This window comes from Oncorhynchus mykiss, chromosome 30 (genome assembly GCF_057628025.1).
Source record: "Oncorhynchus mykiss isolate SJ-2025 chromosome 30, ASM5762802v1, whole genome shotgun sequence".
Lineage (NCBI taxonomy): Eukaryota > Metazoa > Chordata > Actinopteri > Salmoniformes > Salmonidae > Oncorhynchus > Oncorhynchus mykiss.
In genome coordinates, this window is record NC_143051.1 from 15,959,908 (window position 1) to 15,974,999 (window position 15,092).

Genomic DNA, 15,092 nt, shown 5'->3' on the forward strand with positions numbered 1-15,092 from the left:
TACCCTGTCTAGTTCACACTACACTATACCCTGTCTAGTTCCCTTCTGTTTCTCCATCACACTACACTATAACCTGTCTAGTTCCCACCTGTTCTCTATCACACTACACTATACCCTGTCTAGTTCCCACCTGTTTCTCCATCACACATATTAAAGTTCAGTTAAAAGGGGATAGACTCGTCATAGACCGTAGAACACGACACTGGACAGTTCAGACAGTAGAATCTTGTTGGAGCTTCAGTGTCGTTCAGGACGGACAGGCCTTAAACACATCTGACATGTTCTCACACAGAGAGAAAGCAAAAGGAATTCTTCTTTTTAACGCCATCAGTGGTGGTTGAGTCACTATGAAAACACAGCCTTTAGTTTAATGTCAGTGTGGATTATGGACTTCCCTGCTGCAGCAGAGCAGTTTAGCATTCCTCTTATTTTTGGTCTGGATAGAATTTTGAGTGGAATAAATGTATAATCTCTCAGACATTGAGCAAAAGGCCACTCTCAGCCTAATGTGAATGTGATATGGACATGCATGGTCCTGCATAGACAATGATTAGAAAACAGTGTGCATCACAAATGGCACTCTATTCTGAATAGAGTACACTACTTTTAACCAGAGCCTAAATAGGGAATAAGGTGCTATTTGGTACGCACACAGTACAATTCAGTGTAAGCATCATGGGGCTGCTGATGGGACTACTTTACTAAGACTTGAAGGTGAGGGTCTCCTCAAAAATGCAGTAATAAAATCAAAGTAGAAATTACTGCCAGTATTCATTACCCACAATACTTTGCTATGGTACAGCACAGTCACCTCTGCTTGACATACAGTGCCTTGCGAAAGTATTCGGCCCCCTTGAACTTTGCAACCTTTTGCCACATTTCAGGCTTCAAACATAAAGATATAAAACTGTATTTTTTGGGGAAGAATCAACAACAAGTGGGACACAATCATGAAGTGGAACGACATTTATTGGATATTTCAAACTTTTTTAACAATTCAAAAACTGAAAAATTGGGCGTGCAAAATTATTCAGCCCCCTTAAGTTAATATTTTGTAGCGCCACCTTTTGCTGCGATTACAGCTGTAAGTCGCTTGGGGTATGTCTCTATCAGTTTTGCACATCGAGAGACTGAAATTTTTTCCCATTCCTCCTTGCAAAACAGCTCGAGCTCAGTGAGGTTGGATGGAGAGCATTTGTGAACAGCAGTTTTCAGTTCTTTCCACAGATTCTCGATTGGATTCAGGTCTGGACTTTGACTTGGCCATTCTAACACCTGGATATGTTTATTTTTGAACCATTCCATTGTAGATTTTGCTTTATGTTTTGGATCATTGTCTTGTTGGAAGACAAATCTCCGTCCCAGTCTCAGGTCTTTTGCAGACTCCATCAGGTTTTCTTCCAGAATGGTCCTGTATTTGGCTCCATCCATCTTCCCATCAATTTTAACCATCTTCCCTGTCCCTGCTGAAGAAAAGCAGGCCCAAACCATGATGCTGCCACCACCATGTTTGACAGTGGGGATGGTGTGTTCAGTGTGATGAGCTGTGTTGCTTTTACGCCAAACATAACGTTTTGCATTGTTGCCAAAAAGTTCAATTTTGGTTTCATCTGACCAGAGCACCTTCTTCCACATGTTTGGTGTGTCTCCCAGGTGGCTCGTGGCAAACTTTAAACAACACTTTTTATGGATATCTTTAAGAAATGGCTTTCTTCTTGCCACTCTTCCATAAAGGCCAGATTTGTGCAATATACGACTGATTGCTGTCCTATGGACAGAGTCTCCCACCTCAGCTGTAGATCTCTGCAGTTCATCCAGAGTGATCATGGGCCTCTTGGCTGCATCTCTGATCAGTCTTCTCCTTGTATGAGCTGAAAGTTTAGAGGGACGGCCAGGTCTTGGTAGATTTGCAGTGGTCTGATACTCCTTCCATTTCAATATTATCGCTTGCACAGTGCTCCTTGGGATGTTTAAAGCTTGGGAAATCTTTTTGTATCCAAATCCGGCTTTAAACTTCTTCACAACAGTATCTCGGACCTGCCTGGTGTGTTCCTTGTTCTTCATGATGCTCTCTGCGCTTTTAACGGACCTCTGAGACTATCACAGTGCAGGTGCATTTATACGGAGACTTGATTACACACAGGTGGATTGTATTTATCATCATTAGTCATTTAGGTCAACATTGGATCATTCAGAGATCCTCACTGAACTTCTGGAGAGAGTTTGCTGCACTGAAAGTAAAGGGGCTGAATAATTTTGCACGCCCAATTTTTCAGTTTTTGATTTGTTAAAAAAGTTTGAAATATCCAATAAATGTCGTTCCACTTCATGATTGTGTCCCACTTGTTGTTGATTCTTCACAAAAAAATACAGTTTTATATCTTTATGTTTGAAGCCTGAAATGTGGCAAAAGGTCGCAAAGTTCAAGGGGGCCGAATACTTTCGCAAGGCACTGTATATTTGAATGTGAATGTGTCACATACTGTAAGTAACGGATCACTACAGTAGTATTGACTGAGTCTCAACCTGTGTGTCAATGAAAGCAGTAGTATCAGGACAAAAGATAGAAGTGGTTGAAATAGGTCAAGCCAACAACTTTTGGAGGATCTCGCTACAATATCCTCAGCATGTAGGCCTATCATATTGCTGTATTTATTTACACAGGGTGACATTTAATTAAGAGCTAACTAAAAACTCTTATCCAGTGTTCCATAAGAATTATCTTCATGCTATCATTAAACCTCAATGTGCAATAGGCCTGAATGGGCTTTCTGAACATGTAAATCAATATGTTTACAATGACGTCCCCAACAAACTCCCCACTGTGTCACCATCCACACAGACACCAATACCAACAATTAGGGTTTGTTTTCTATTTTTATTATCCTACTGATCCTACTGACTGACAAACACATAAAATGGGAGAAAAACAGACAAACACAGGCAAATTATTAGCTGCTGCGAGCGGCAGTGGGTTGGAGAGCCTGGGAGGCCTGGCACCGCCACGGTCAATGGTGCTGGGTCCAACAAGGAAACGATTAATCATGTGTGAGCGTCTGTCTGCTCGCTAGACGACAACAACGCTCCAAATCTCTGCCTGAGCCTGAGGCTGCACACCAGCCATCTACACAGGCATGCAGTCCCCCACACACAGATGAGCACACACAGACAGGCTAGCATAAAGACAGACATAATCATACATACAGTACATGCACACACAAACACACACACGCACGCACACTCTCCAACACACACACACACACACACACACGGATGTGCTTATGCTATATCAGGTATATCAGACAAATGTCATCACCTCAGTGCCAATGTCTTATTCACGACGATGTTCAAAGAAGCTGTACTGTGCTGGCTCTCTTTTCAAGTCTCAAACAGATCATAATCACCTAGCACGTCCAACACATTCAATAGAGATTGATGGATATTGCCATGTGCATTCACTGAGCAATTTCAAGCGTTGAAGGCCTACTACATATTTATTGCTACTCTGAATCGAAACAGAGAGTTTTTGATGTTTCTCTTACTCTCAAAATTACAGAGGGACAAAACCTGAAGTGAGCTTTTTCATTTCACTCACTCAGGGAAGTTTAGTCGTCCTTAATTTAACTATTTGTCTTCCGAGTGGCAAAGTGATTTAGGTATGAACTAAAGCAGGCGAGGGCTTACCGAAATGAAATAGGAAATGTGTTGTTTATTCCCCTGCTTGGGATTGGGGGAAAGGGGAGGGTTCGGAGAAAAAAACATAAATGCAAACAAAGTGGTGTGTGTTTCACGATTGGGTGTCTGGATGGCATCAGGCGAGGCTGACCAATTAGGACTGACACAGGTTACTCTAGGGGTCTCAACTGAGAAACACCGCCAAAGCCTGCTAGGAAAAAGTAGCTTTGAATCCCAGGCTAGAAGAGGGAGGGGTGAGGGGATGCATACATGGGCATTCCCCTCTTTTTCCAAATGGTATTTTTTTCTAAAATCATCCCACCCACTATTGATAGTAGCCGAGCTGTGTTTTGCAGGTTGCCTTTTTGGGGCTAAGCTAAAATAAACAAAGGATATATGCCTACTTTACTTAATGTATCTCTAACTTACATTTGTTGATGTAATACAAATATTTAGTTAAGATAAAATAGTAACTTTATTGACAGTGTTTAATCTGTGGTGCATAGTCAACCCTGGTCCCCAATCAATTGTGATTACAGATCAATATCTTCTTTCCCTGGTGTAATCCCTTAATTCCAATATGTAATCAATGTGGGGACTGCATACACACACACACACACACACACATTCCACACCACTCCTGGTCTTCACTCTATAGGACCAGATGGCCAACTCCTCAGGGAGATGAAAAGGAAAAGACTTAAAGATTTGCTGGTGTACTTGTTTAGTTCAAAGACAAATGCCCCTCTGATAATTCCCCACAATGCTCCTTGCGGGGCCCCTGTGATCACCGATTATGAGAAAGCCCAGGAATCTGAGAGACAACTGACTCAGCCAAGGGAAGAGAAGAGCCTAAAGCCTCCACACACCGCTCTCCTCTCTCTCTCACTCCCTCCATCCATCCTTCTCTAACCAGAATGCCCGGACCCTGTGTTTGTGGGCAGCATCTGGGTTCATTTAGCCTAGGAGGGGGACCCTACGCCCTCTCGTGTTGCAGGCCTGAGTGTGGGCCCTTGTTTTTTTGGAGAGGGGTTCAAGCCCCACTGACCGCCTGGACCTTCTCAAACCACCCCGGCGGGTGCATCCGCCCAGCCCTCCAGAAGGCCAATTTCAGCCCATCCCAGATGCCCCTGAGCATGTTTAGTGTAGCTCTTCATCTGAACTGAAAGATGTTAAACAGATTCATCCAGAAGCCAGCAGTCTCATTGAGGTTTGGAGGAGAAGGAGTGGGTGGACAGTGGTGGTAAGGGGTGGGGGAGGACTTCGGCTGCAAGTGAATGTGTGTGCGTGTGTGTGTGCATGCCTGAGTTTGCGTGTGGTTAGCGACGTGAGTGGAATATTGAATGAGTAGAAAAATGTATAGTAAATAAATTTGTAGTAAATCCATAATGGAGGAATAACGTCCTCAACTATGCAGGTCAATTCACCTTATTTCCCTCTTATAGTCTTTAAAAGAAAAAATAATCTGCTCTGGGGTCAGGTCTTAGCAACCAATCTCTATGAGCCGGACAACTGTGAGTAGAAAACGTTCCTATTCCATCTCCCATCCCATGTCTAATGTCAGAACTATTTATCAGTCTGGTCTATGAATGGAACCAGAGTGAGTTTGATTGGCTAAGTAAGTCGTTGGGATGTTATTCAAACACAGAATTATTTCAGCGTAAACAAGAAAGCGCTTGTCATGCTCTATTACCGGTGCAGTGTTTACAGCGGTGCCACTTTAAAGCACCGCGTGTTACAGATGATGTTCCTGCATTGTGTTTGACATCCCTCTGATTGGCTAGATATGGAGATAGATGAAAATATACATTGTTAGTTGCTAGGCAGAAAGAAGTGTACATATTTGGATACTAAAGTATTGCACAAGTCTTATTGTATACAGTAATAAGATACTAGTAGTGTAAAGTGACTAAGAAAAATACTTTGAAGTACTACTTAAGTAGTTTACTTGGGGTATCTGTACTTTACTATTTATATTTTTGACAATTTTGACTTTTACTTCACCGCATTCGTAAAGATATTTAAAAAAATATTTTACTCCCATACATTTTCCCTAACACCCAAAAATACTCATTACATTTTGAATGCTCAGGCAGGACAGCAATTTGGTCAAATTCACGCACCTAGCAATATAACGCATTGTGATCTTACTTCCTCTGATCTGGTGGACTCACTAAACACAAATACTGCATTTGCAGATGATGTTGGAGTGTTCCTCTGGCATTCCGTGAATAAATCAAAACAAGAAAATGGTTTGCTTGCTAATGTAAGGAATTTGATGTATAGCATTTACTTTAACTTTTTACTTAAGTATGACAACTGAGTACTTTTTCCATCATTTTCCATCACACTACTTTTTCGATCACTGTACATTTAAAAGCAAATATTTTTAGACTTTTACTCAAATAGTATTTTACTGGTTGAGTTTCACTTTTACTTTTCTATTAAGTCATTTTCTATTAAGGTATCTTTACTTTTACTCAAGTAATGCAACCGATTACTTTTTTTCACCACTGTAAGATACTGTATACAGTAAGGATGATGTACTCATCTTAAATGTGTTTTTCGATTTATAGATACTGTAAATGTAATTTGATAAGCATGGTAAAATATTGTATTATGTAAAATGCTTTATAATGTCTATTCTCATAAGTTTCTTATTTTAATGCAAAACACATTTGTCTCTCTCAGTCCACCCACACTATCTGGACAGCGTGTTTGTATTGTGGTTTGGTCCAACAAGTCACAAGTTATATAAAACCTATTTTGGCAAGCCGTGGGTTTGCAGGGTTTGTTGTTGTTGTACAATGCAAGGCTTAGCTGTTTGCAGACACTTGATGTTTGCTTTGCGTGTCACATAGCTAACACGACTGGAATTGGCGAGGCCTTGACTTATAGAGGGTTTTAAAACGTTTCCAAGTGATATATACTAAAAGGCCTTGGACAAATTAATCTGGGTATAAATATTCACTTTAACAAAAATGTTATTTTTTCTATGAGGTATGTACACTCTGACTGGTAGAGATTGAGATGGCTAGGTGTAAAGACAACGGTTCCTTAACTTAATTAATGGAAAAACTGTTGCCGGAAGGTGACCCTTTCTCTCAGGTCTACATCCACCACACACCCCTCAGAATCACATTATCTTATCATGAATACATCTTCCATGTCATCTTTCGTCAGAAAAATACAACCCAAAGTCACATCCTACAAGAGAATAACCCAGGGGAGAGACAAAAACAGAATAAAGTCTTCAACGGATGACTTACAAAACTATGTGAAACCACTTAAAGAGAAAAAAAAGACCTTTGAGTGACTGACAGACGACGGCAATAAAAGTAAGACCAAACTGGTCATTTACAGCGCTATTTGAGAGGCCGCCATTAAGCTGTCAGCATTTCAAATCCAAGACACAATTTTTCAAGAACACATCCCTTGTGTCCGTTACTTTTAATAGAAAGTCTTTAACCCCCTTTGACCTCTAGGGTCTACAGTTATTGACAGTTAATAGAGACTGTGTGGTCGGTGAAGAGGCCCAAAGTGGTCTAATCATTTGTTTATAACTGAGGGGGTCTATTTTTAAAACACTGTTTAGATGGTTAAAAATAGAAGATGGTCGTCATTCACTCATCGCTCATTCCGTCCGAACGCGTGGGTCCTCGGGGACCGAGAGGCCGAGAGAGGTGACCCAGTGACTCCCCAGGCCAGGAGGGGTCAGAGGTTCCAGGGTTTATCCCCATTATTCAATCTCTCATGGGACCTTGGACCAGTCCAGGACCACATCCTTGATTCAGTTGGCCTTTCAAATTAGTTTTAGTTCTCAAATTCTGTTCCTAAAAATAAGACAGGGAAATCAGATCAGGGAATTAAATGATTTAGCATCATTGTTTCCCAAAGGCCTATTTGTCATGTAAATCTCTCACAATGATTATGGATAAAGTTTTTTCAAATGAAGAAAGAGTGGATGCATATGCAAAACAACAAGGTCTCATGGCTCACAAATGCTGCAAATCATAACCTCAACAAACAATAGCACACCTCTGTGTGCTACCGCCAGTAGTCATTTAATACCACCCAGTAATGCTATGTCAAAGGACCAAATCATTCATGTTTAAATCTTCTTAAATATTGTTATACAACCAAATGAAATGCAGGTTATGAGATTAGCTCATTAAATGTTACTCACAGCCATTTTCCAATAAAGGGTAGACTGTGCCATCAATATTTGGGGGGGATGTGGGCTATTCCCTGCGTTGGCCATTTTGAGAGGAGCAGACAGCCTGCTGAGAAAAATACAGTGGTTCATGCTGGTGATCCGGGAATCCGAAAAGCCACCAGCAAAAAGCTATGAATTATTTTGAGCGCAAAATGCATTTTCTTTGAAGACCATGTGCCATTAGGGCCCTTTTGCTCCCTTTTAAATTGTTTTTATGCTGTGAGTAATGTTAACCTTTGCTATTGTAGTCATGGAATTTTCTCTCTCTCTCTCTCTTCCTCTCTCCCTCTATTTTTCCCCCTGACACAAAGCATGGAGGGATGGAATGGAAAGGAAATATAAAGTAGCGGAACCATTTACTCTGGGGAAGAGGTGGGAGCAGAAACCTTGTATGCTCTCTTCCATAAATGCCCCTTTTCAGATCTTTAGATGAGGTTCTGTGAGAAGTTCTTTGTCAGGTTCCTTGTCATTTACTTTATGTTCGTATTCTTCTTTTTTATTATTTCTTATTGTTGTTACATTGTCGAGGAAGGAACCTGCAAGTAAACATTTAGTTAGAAGATGTATACCATGCGTATCCCGTACATACGACTAATAAAACTTGAAACTTGAGAAGCTTTATGACTGATTGAAGAGCTACTACACTCATGGGAGGAATAGCCAATAGAAGACCATTATGACATACTACATCACTACATTGTACCTTGTTTTGTTTTTGTTTATGCATGTGTATAGATGATGTAATGCATTATTGATGAGGCCTGTACCATGTTTGAATATCATTGTTTTTAGTGTCTCAAAACTCAATTTGAGAGGTCCACAATGTGGTTTAAAAAAATTAATCATCTGATGGATTAATTGAAGTACCTGACGGATGAAAAAAGTCACAACCGGGTTGATAGAATCATTTTTTAAATGCTGACAGTCAATTTGTTCATTGGACATGGTGGGATCATTTTATGTCTGTAAAATGGATTATGCGAAAAATGGCGGTGGATGCGCTTTTATCCGTTTAATTATTAGTCTGCAGATGAAATAAGTTATGATGAACTTCACATGGTGGTGAAAGTGCAAGGTGATGAGCTTGATGCTCCTTTCCAATAAATATTGAGGGTCTTATTCTGGTGAAATGGTGATCGATGCTTGGCTGCCGTTTGACAAATACAAATATTATCGCTCTTATCCATAATAATCTCATAATATAGGTAGCCTACACACACAGTAGTGTGAAGATGTTCGGTGGGTGCTGAGATTGTTTCTGCCCACACTACAGATGGCTATATCGTTCCCTAATACAGGACTAGTAAAGGCTCAGTGCACTACTTTTGTGCAAAACAAAACAAAAATATGTATTTATTTTCCTGATTTTTCAGGGGTTCCTGCAGCACCCTCAGCACCCCTGCTTCCCGCGGCTATGCTTGCCCACACTGTATCTGCTGCAATAGCTGTTGGCTAGAGCTCATGTGGCAAGGCCAGAGTGGGCACATTTGCTATATATCGCAACAGTTTTTTGTGACAAAACCATCAGTAGAGTTGAAAATGCAATGGAAACCCATTTAACTTGTATTATTTTTATTTTCCTGGGGCCCTGGAGATTTCCTAATCTGGTTGGCTTACCCAGTGGTTCTCAAACCTCTGTTCGTGTACCTCCAGCCAGTTCATGCATTTGATCTATTCCAGAACTAGCACAACTTGTCCTTGATTAGGTGAGTCAGGTGAATTAGTTCAGGGCTAAAACAAAATTGTGAAATGTCTGGGGGTTCCTGAGAAGAGGTTTGAGATCCACTGGGCTAACCTAACTAGGTAAAACTCCGGATCCTAGTTGGAGGGTATAACATTGTAAAAAAATACTACTGTAAAATGGTTTTATATGGGCTATGATGAGACTAGATATTTTCTAATCAGGTCATATGTTTTTTAGTTTTTTTTCTAAAGACACCAACTGCGATTGCACAATATAACTAACATGGCTGAGTTTGCTTTATGCAGGGTTGCATTGTGTAGGCCTTTGCATCTGTAATTAAAAAGTTATTCACACAGTATGTCATTACTGTTGTGTTGATTGTGAATGCCAGTCAATCATTTTGGATTGATAAGGTCTAGGTAGCCTAGCCACCCGAAGTTTGAAAATAAACCACATTTTCTCAACAAAAATAAATAGGCCTATTTTAGTCTATAAATACATGATGTTACCGCTTACACGGAACCCAAACTGCGCCATTATGCATAAATGAATTTTGTCCCCCTACACCAAACGCGATCACGACACGCGGGTTAAAATATCAAAACAAACTCTGAACCAATTACATTAATTTGGGGACAGGTCGAAAAGCATTAAACCTTTATGGCAATTTAGATAGCTTGCACTTGCTAACTAATTTGTCCTATTTAGATAGCTTGCTGTTGCTAGCTAATTTGTCCTGGGATATAAACATTGAGTTGTTATTTTACCTGAAATGCACAAGGTCCTCTACTCCGACAATTAATCCACACATAAAAAGGTCAAACGAATTGTTTCTAGTCATCTCTCCTCCTTCTAGGCTTTTTCTTTTCTTGACTTTATATTGCGATTGCCAACTTTAGCTCTTGGCAACGCAGACGCTCGTTGGCGCACGCGAGCAGTGTGGGTGCAATAATTGAATAATATAGATTTCTAAATGTATTTTGCAACACTCGTGCACACGACACGAGCAGTGTTGTCAGCCTGTTACTTTCCCCTGGCCTGACCGGAGGCAGGTAGCCTAGTGGTTAGAGCATTGGGCTAGTAACCAAAATGTTGCTAGATTGAGTCCCTGAGCTGAGGGTAAAAATCTGTTGTTCTGTCCCTGAACAAGGCAGTTAACCCACATTGTAAATAAGAACTTGTTCTTAACTGACTTGCCCAGTTAAATAAAGGTAAAAACAAAATTGGCTTCTCTAGGCTACCTGCAGTTGTGGTTGTTATCAGTAGGCTAGAGTTGGTCAGACTGAAGCACAGATTAATTGTGCATGAGTTGACAAATCATATCTAAAGAACAGTATGTTGTCCCTATTTTCAACGCTTTGGTGGCAATATTTTTATCAAAACGTTTGCGGGCGGCCCTGCTGTACTGATCTCTGCAACATGGACAGATGGAAATCCCCACATAATGATACAAATGAAGACACATACCCTACTGTATGTATCTCGAAATGTGGAGTTAGTATCTCAAAATGTTGACTTAATATCTCAACAGTTTTAGATCGTATCACTTTTTTTGGAAGGGAGTGGTAGGAATGGGCTACCATAAATAATGATTGTATTATTATGGAGTGACACTTTTTTTTTTAGATGTTTAACTAAATGCATCAGGGCTTGTGTAGGCATAGGGCCAATTGGTAATTCATTGGAAACACATTCCTCTAATACCTGTGTAGTAACAGTGTATTAATGAACAGTAATATGGATGGTTACATGATGACGATGCCAAACTGACAACCTCTACCGGTTAACAGCTACATACCACGCTACCTGTTGACCGCTCTATACCACGTGAACACTTGAGCCGCCTTTTTAAGCTCCTCTCTGCACCATCCGACAGCCGCGCGTGATTTCCATGGGAACGTCGTCAAGCAAAATAAAATGACCGGGTTTGCTTGGTCAGAGTGGGCTTGGTTGGTTGACAGTAATCTTGCTATGGCTGCAAAGGTAAGTTCACCTTGTACGAGGAAAAAAACATTTTGTCAGTAGGTGAAATAGGCAATGGCAGAACATACAACGACACCTCCGAACGCATGGACCACATTCTCACACACTGACTTCCTCCCCCATGTATTGACAGATGGCTAGCCAGCTAGCTACTAACGTTAGTTAGCCGGATAAGAGGATGTTCGAGGTTAACATTAGCCAGTGGCAATGACATTGGGGCTTTACAGCGAGGAGGACGGGGCAAGGTGGTAATGGGATACAGCCTTTCCCTGTGATGCACTATGCGGAATCCGGTTATCAGACTGACCTGCCACTGAAACCGGTGGTCTCTGTCCGTTACACGTCTCGAGCCACTGGCTGATTAGCAAGCACGTATTTGACGTGAAGCCGGCTCTAGCCTGGTAAGCTTTATACGCTCAGTGCTGGTAACCTTGCGTAGCCTTATGCTATATGACGATTCTCCCAATATACATACAGTAATATAGGCAGGCTACTGTTGTTACTCGCGTCATTGCCGCAGATATTTCACATAATGTGAAAATGTATCAACATTCTACAAGATACATTCAGCACGTGCCTTGTGTCGTCATGTGCCTCGTGCCACTGTTTTGAATGAAGTGTCCCCTCCCCCAATGACCTGTATACTGCTGGATCCTCTGTTAGTATGACCAGCCCATTTCATTAGATCACTGTATATAAAAAAGAGAGTAGGCCTAATATTGACTTGTTGAATCCTAAACATGGTCAAAATAGCATGTCTCACTTTTACTACAAAGTGAGTAAAATATCTTGTTAACAAGACATGTAGGCTAAGTTAACATTCTCCTAATATGCCTGTTAATAGAATTGTAATTTAAAAAAAAAAGTGTATTATTATCAGGTTATTACTACAATATTGAGCTAATGAGAGCTTGGTTGTTGATTATGTTGATAGGTAACTGTGGTCTTTGTTGTAATTTCATGTAATTTTGTTTAATTTCTCCAGGGACAAAGGAGGGCTGACCCTACTGAGCTGAAAGCTATTTTTTTAAAGGTGAGTTGTGTAAAAATATATTCACCAATGTTGCCTTAGCACTCTGCATACAAGACAACTTCATGTACTGGAAAGCCATTGTTAATAATGCATTAATTTGTGGCCTTCTTCTGGCTCAAGTCACCTAAACAAGAGTCAATAGCACATTCATGGTTTTCCCTATTGTTGTCTGAATCCTAACTTGAGATCCCTGCACACAACTCAAATTTCTACCATTGACATCAATGCATGATTTATGCGAAAGTCTCAAGTTACATGCGAATGATCTCAAGTTAGGTGTCAGCCCAAAGGTTTGAACATGTGTACAGTGTCTTCCTCAATCAGTAGATCATATATTACCAAATCAACAATGAGTTCTGTCTGTGTGTGTTTGTGTGTCTCTCTGTGTGTGTCTCTGTCTGTCTGCCTGTCTGTGTGTGTGTCTGTGTGTGTGTGCATGTGCATGCGTTTTTGTGTGTGTATGCGTTTGCCATTGCAGTATGCCAGCATCCAGAAAAATGATGAGCACTACATGTCTCCGGAGGACTTTGTGACCCGGTTCCTCCACGCACACACTGACATCAGGCTGTCTGATGAGGCCACCTCACTGCTGGCTGGGGTAGTGGACCAGAAGAAAGATGGGTGTGTAGAATATCAGGGCTCTTATCACAAAGCCTATCAGAGTAGGAGTGCTAATCTAGGATCAGTTTAGCTTTTTAATCATAATGAATAGGAGACAATTTGTGAATACAGGCTCTGACTATGAGAAGCATAGGCATTAGGCCTAGTTATAGGTTGGTTATGACAAGGACCTGGAGTATTTTGATAATTTGGTGGGTGGTCATGTTTGTCATATTTCAAATGTGAATTGGAAATGTGTTTTTTGCATATCCCAACTCCCCCCGAGAATGGGGTAACAGCCAGGGTTCGCCAAGATCAAGATTTTTCACAGTGTCGGCTTGGGATTCGACTAGTGACCTTTCGGGTACTTTCCCAAAACTCTAACCGCTAGGCTACCTGCTGTCCTTTTAGCAAGGGCCCTAGAGGTTTTTGTATAAGTCACATGGTCAGGAAAATGTAGAGCCCTAGGTATGAATTTAACATTGTGGAGAAAAACACAGGACAACAGGGATTGTTTTAGTATTTTTATTCACCATTACTTGCATTAAGCACATATATATATATATATGTATATATATATATATATATATCTATATACAGTATATATACATGTCCAGTTTATTAGGTACACCAATCTACTACCGGGTCGGACCCCACTTTGCTTCCAGAACAGACAGAATTCTCCGGGGCATGGATTCTACAAGTCGGAAACGTTCCTCAGGGATGTTAGTCCATGCTGCATCACGCAGTTGATGCAGATTGGACAGCGGTTGACCACCACCACTAGCCTGTACAGTTGACACCAGGTAGGTAGGGTCCATGGACTCATGCTGCTTGAGTCAAATCCTAACTCTGCCATCAGCATGACCCAACAGGAACCAGGATTTGTCAGACCGGGCAAGGTTTTTCCACTCCTCAATTGTCCATTGTTGGTGATCGCATGCCCACTGGAGCCGCTTCTTCTTGTATTTAGCTGATAGGCGTGGAACCCGGTGTGGTCGTCTGCTGCAATAGCCCATCCGTGATAAGGATCGACAAGTTGTGTGTTTGGAGATGCCGTTCTGAATACTGCTTGTTTTCACACACAGGTCTGCTGCTGGCTGGATGTTTTTTTGTTACATTATTCTGGGGAAACCCTAGATACTGTCGTGCGTGAAAAGCCCAGGTGGGTGGCCGTTTCTGAGATACTGGATCTGGCATGCCTGGTACCAAAGATCATACCACACTCAAAATTGCTTAGGTCACTCATTTTGCCCATTCTAACATTCAATTGAACAGTAACTGAATGCCTCGATGCCTGCCTGCCTGCCTGCTTTATATTGCAAGCCACATGATTCACTGTCTGTAGGAGTGAATCATTTTCGTGAACGTGGTGGTGTACCTAATAAACTGGCCAGTGCGTGTATATACTGTATCTGGCTTTGATCCTGTGTACTCCCCTAGCCCTTATTTTCTAATACACAGGATTCAATCCAAGAAACAATTAATAATGTTTTGCTAACCACTTATTCTACCACAAATGTATCTGATTTATTTAGTAGAAAAAGAGAATCCTACAAATCCTCAAAGCCCATTTGTCAGGTGTTGTTCCCTTCCTTCTGTTGGTTGTTGCTAGCCTAATTCATCTCATCTTATCCCCCTCTCCCCCCATCACCCCTATTTTTTACATTAATATGTATGTTTTTAATGATACATAATGACGGGCAATAAAATGTTAGGGTAAGTCAAAAAGAAAAAGCGTGTTGCCACGGCAACCACCTGGGCTCCAGCAAAGAGCAGAGTGCATGCGGTCATGTTGCTCACATTATGAAGGCCTGCTTTAAAATGGAGTGGAGGCTGGCTGGCTGCACACATGCACTGTAATTGCCCGTGCCATTCAGCACTCCTGCATTGTGTGGATT

At 41.2% G+C, this 15,092-nt stretch overlaps 1 protein-coding gene across 1 annotated transcript in view; it reads left to right on the top strand.

Annotated features, from left to right (window-relative positions):
* The first annotated feature begins 11,386 nt into the window (after window positions 1-11,386).
* LOC110488013 (electrogenic aspartate/glutamate antiporter SLC25A13, mitochondrial) overlaps window positions 11,387-15,092 on the top strand; it is a 115,817-nt gene continuing 112,111 nt past the window's right edge. The window contains 3 exon segments of the mRNA XM_036971473.2: window positions 11,387-11,558; window positions 12,544-12,591; window positions 13,070-13,212. Coding sequence (XP_036827368.2) covers window positions 11,493-11,558; window positions 12,544-12,591; window positions 13,070-13,212 — 257 coding nt within the window. The 5' untranslated portion in view covers window positions 11,387-11,492.